A 5,000-nucleotide genomic window follows, 5' to 3' on the forward strand; every position below is an offset into this window, starting at 1 on the left:
CTTTATTCTCAAATCAGTGAGGCTTAAATCAATGAGGCCTACGATCAATCGTTTAAAAAATCGTTTCCTTATTTAAAGAAAACAAGTTGACAAAAAGATTGAATCCAATATTGCTGGTAAAAAAGCGTAACAAGTAATTTATAAACAATTTTTTTGTAACAAGTGTGACTTTGTGCCATTTTGTACACACACACACACACACACAAAATTCAAAACAAATTTACTGGTTAAACATTAAAGCACACTAGTGTGATAAACTAGTGTGATATTTTCATATTTTATGTATTCATAAAATTATCCACAAATAACGCTTTTTTCGGGTTACCTCTGTAACCCTCGTTCCCTGAGAAGTATTGACAGATTGGGGAACACCTTCAGCGTGACGCATCTGAAGCCTGTATGGAACTAGTCCAATCTCGACTGGTGTTGCGTCATCACGTCACTCATGACGTCGCATGTGACGGTGATGCGGAAGCTATATATATTACAACAGCGTCAGCTTCTGATAGGTCGAAGCAAGTCGTTCTCAGGAGCGCAGGAAGTGTGACTGAGGGACGCAACATAACGACGCAGACGTACTGTCGTAACCCAGGATGTTCCCTTTCAAGGGAACTTGCACTGCGTCGATAATTGACACATTGGAGAACGAAATGCCCACTGCGCCACACTGACTAGTATCCGCCCTGGTGTGAAGCAATCTGGCACCCTCAAGACAAGAAAACTTGTGAACCCGGTGTAGAGGGCAGATCCAGTCTATAATGTTTTATGAAGGTGTGTGAGAAGGCCCAGCCAGCGGCATCACAGACCCCTACTTTAGAGGATGCCACTCCTCTAGTTGAGTGGTCTCTTATCAGGAGAGGTGAAGGCAAACCGCGTGCCTCGTACGCTGAAACCTTTACTATCCATCTGCTAATAGTTTGTTAAGAAGCAGGGGAACCCTTCTTTGGTGACCCAAAACACCCAAGCAGATGGCCGACTTATTCCAGCCCGAGGACCTGTGTACGTAGGCCTTCTGAGCTCGGACCGGGCATAATAGATGTAGCTTAGCTTGATCAGCCGACACATTCAGTGGAGGATGAAATGCCTGCAAGATTACAGACCGTGCCACATTTGAAGGCACCTTAGGCACATAGCCAGGTCTAGGGTGGAGAATGGCTCTCACTCTGCCAGGAGTGAACTCGAGGCAAGAGGGAGCAACAGATAGCGCCTTGCAGGTCCCCGACTCTCTTTAGGGATGTAATAGCTAGTAGAAAGGCTACCTTCAGGATTACATTTCTCGGACACCGCGTCCAAAGGTTTCGAATGGTGCCAGGGATAGCCCTTTAAGAACCACTGCCAGGTCCCATGTGGGGACCCTGGTCTGGACGACACGCCTCATACTCCTAGCTCCACGAAGGAAACGTACTATAAGTGGGTGTCTCCCCATAGTGCCCTCCCTTAGAGGCGTGTGGAAGGCAGCTACAGCCGCCACATACACCTTAAGCGTGGACAGGGAGAGCCCGTCAGAGAAGTGATTTTGGAGGAACTCCAGCACTGAAGCCACTGGGCAGTTAACTGGGTCCAGCTGATGTTCTCTGCACCATCAAGTAAATACATTCCATTTTAATGCATATAGTTTCCTCGTGGAGGGGGCTCTAGAGTTTAGGATGGTCTCAACACCGAGTTGGTCCCCCTCAGGGGCCAGACCCAAAGCTTCCACAGCTCCGGCCGAGGGTGATATATTGTGCCCCCGGCCTGAGAAAGAAGGTCCCTCCTGATTGGGATTTGCCACGGAGGGCCTGCTAGAAGAGCTATGATGTCTGAAAACCATACTCAGGCCGGTCAGTACGGTGCTACTTGGAGCAAAATGACCCCGTGCCGCCGGACCCTCTCTAGAACCCCTGGGAGCAGAGCGATTGGGGGAAACGCATACAGACGTTGCCTCGGCCTAGCCTGCACCATGGCATCCAGTCCCAGGGGAGCTGGATGCATGAGGGAAAACCAGAGAGGACAGTCTATGTTCTTGTGAGAGGTGAACAGGTCCACTTCCACCTGACCGAATTTCTTCCATATCAACTCCACCGTCGAGACGGTGGAGTCTCCATTCCCCGGGCCTCAGCCCCTGCCTCGACAGGATGTCTGCTCCCACATTGTTTGTCCCCAGGGATAAACATAGCTCTGACTGAGAGAAGTTTGCCCTGGGACCACAGAAGGATCTGGTGTGCCAGTCTGCATATAGGGCGCAATCTCAAGCCCCCCTGACGATTTATATATGAGACCAGCGACGTATTGTCTGTTCACACTAGAACATGATGGCCTCTGAGGTCTGGAAGGAAATGTCTGAGAGCCAGAAATACTGCCAACATCTCCAGGCAATTGATGTACCACAACCGATGATGGTCCTTCCATGGACCCCTGGTATAGTGGCCCTCCATGACTGCTCCCAAGCCTGTGAGGGATGCATCCGTGGTCACTATTTTTCTTTGACATGGTGCTCTCAACACAAGGCCTGGGACAGGAACCATGGTTTCTTCCACAAGGCATCTGCGCGTAACTTTGATAGTGTGAAATGGGCTCTCTAGTTCTCTGGAAAACCCTCTGGTCCTGAGCCACCACTGCAGGGCCCTCATGCAAAAGGTATTACATTGGAGGCTTCTGCCAGAAGACCCAGAACTTTTTGAAAATGTTTGACAGTGATGGCCTGGCCTAGCGTGATACTGGTGACTGTAGTCAAGATAGATGGTGTTTATACGAGCAGGAGACAACTGTGCCCGCATCGTAACTGAGTCCCACACTACCCCCAGGAATGTCGTTCTCTGTAGAGGAATGGGTGAACTTTTCCTGACATTGAGTTTCAAACCAGTCCTCGGACCTGATCTGACTCACGATAATAGGTATAGTTAGCATATACCTCCTCAGAGACTGATTCAATATCCTGAGATCTATTATAGGACGGTGGCGGCAGGAGGCAAACATCGAAAAACACCTTCTGCTGCTGCAGGTGCGAGGAGCTGGCGGCTGCCTCGTGCCCCCTGGCAGCAGACCCACGAGATCTGGAACGACTGCGGTGGATTAGTTGTTTGAATGCGGCTGACTGTCGTTTCGCCTCCTAAAACCTCTCGACAACAGTATTGACTGATGAGGCCGAAGAGGCCAGAAGGCAAAAGCGGGTCATCGAGGAGGAAGGCCCTGTTCTTCTCCCCAATGCCCGACAGGTTCAGCCACAGGTGTCTCTCCGTAGCTACTAATGCTGCCATGGAGCGGCCGATGGCACGGGCCGTCTCCTTAGTAGCACAGAGAGACAAGTCAGCCGCTCAACAGAGTTCAGTAATATCGTTGAAGGCGATCTCCACGCTGTCATCCACCTCTTTGAGGAGAACCATATATGCTTTCCCCACCAAGGCTGATGTAGTACGGCAGGGTTTGGAGGGCAGCGCCGGAGCTCTCAGGGATGATGCAGCGTCGGGCGAGAGATAAGATGCCAGTGTCTCTTCCACCCGCCGCATCACCCCATAGCCGTTCTCTTTCGAGCCCACAATAGAGTAATATACATGGACATTGGAGCTCGATAAATGGGACGAGAACAGCTTACTCCACGATCTCGACACCTCTCTGTGGAGATCAGTGAAGAAATGGAGGCTCCGGCGCGAAGGCTGTGACCGGGCATGCAGGAAGCGTTCATCTAGCTGCGAATGAGTCCTCACATTCTCCTGCCTCGATGCCCAAAATATCTCTCCGCTGAGCCAGATAATTCGAGCATCGGGTCCTCGTCCTGGCGGAAGAAGCCGCAGAGCTTCCGACTCCTGAACAGGACCGACGGGGCTGGCTGCTGAACATCATCCACCAGCTCCATTTGCAAACCCCATGTGTGAAGACGCCGCCTCAGCAGACGCGGGTCCCGACACACGGGGAGTGCGAGCTTGGCCTGATTCATCGAACAGGGCCAGGCGGGAGTGGAGCGTCCTGAGAGGCAGCAAATCAACCCCTCGAGCGCTGCCCGTGCTCCACTCCCAGACAAACAACACAGAGTGAGTGTGTGTCACCCTCGCTCAAATAGCGCGGGCAAGGGGACGCACACTCTCTATATTGTTTGCTCGCCATACTTTGCTTTTATATATATATACGTAGTGACGCAACACCAATCGAGATTGGACTAGTTCCATACAGGCTTCAGACGCATCACGCTGAAGGCGTTCCCTAATCTGTTGATTCCCGACGCAGCGCGAGTTCCCTCGAAAGGGAACTGAGTAAGCTTGGATAAATAAGGCCTACGATTTATCAGTTCCAAAAATAAATACATAACCTGTCCTAACTGAAAGAAAACAAGCTGATAAAGTCCAATATTTGGTGATTGAGCTTAACGAAAGATTTCTAAGCAGTTTTTTGCAGGCCGGTGAGTTTTGACCGGGAACACCACAAGAGTTATAGGGTTTTCAACACAGCACAAGGGTTAAGACTGTTGCAAAGTCTTTAATTCCTGATGATTCACAATGTCTGTCGTGCTTCTGTAATGATTCCTCTCGTGTTTCTTCCCAAAGGGTCCTCCGGGTCCTCCAGGCCGTCCAGGAGCGTTCAACTGTCCCAGAGGAGTAAGTGTGTGTGTGTGTGTGTGTGTGTGTGTTTGTGTGTGTGTGCTTCCCAGTGGAGTAAGTGTGTGTGTGTGTGTGTGTGTGTGTATGTGTGTGTGTGTGTCTGTGCTTTCCAGAGGAGTAAGTGTGTGTGTGTGTGTGTGTGTGTGTGTGTGTGTGTTTGTGTGTGTGTGCTTCCCAGTGGAGTAAGTGTGTGTGTGTGTGTGTGTGTGTGTGTGTGTATGTGTGTGTGTGTGTCTGTGCTTTCCAGAGGAGTAAGTGTGTGTGTGTGTGTGTGTGTGTGTGTGTGTATGTGTGTGTGTGTCTGTGCTTCCCAGTGGAGTAAGTGTGTGTGTGTGTGTCTGTGCTTCCCAGTGGAGTAAGTGTGTGTGTATGTGTGTGTGTGTGCTTCCCAGTGGAGTAAGTGTGTGTGTGTGTGTGTGTGTGTGTGTC

At 50.5% G+C, this 5,000-nt stretch overlaps 1 protein-coding gene across 3 annotated transcripts in view; it reads left to right on the forward strand.

Moving 5' to 3' along the window:
* The window catches only part of col15a1a (collagen, type XV, alpha 1a), an 88,342-nt gene that overhangs the window by 64,472 nt on the left and 18,870 nt on the right, over positions 1-5,000 (forward strand). For all 3 annotated transcript variants that reach the window (XM_084102908.1, XM_084102906.1, XM_084102907.1), the window contains exon 29: positions 4,518-4,568. In XM_084102908.1, coding sequence (XP_083959034.1) covers positions 4,518-4,568 — 51 coding nt within the window. The remainder of the gene's footprint in view (positions 1-4,517; positions 4,569-5,000) is intronic.

The sequence above is a fragment of the Abramis brama genome (assembly GCF_963993115.1).
Source record: "Abramis brama genome assembly, chromosome: 24".
NCBI classification, from domain to species: domain Eukaryota; kingdom Metazoa; phylum Chordata; class Actinopteri; order Cypriniformes; family Leuciscidae; genus Abramis; species Abramis brama.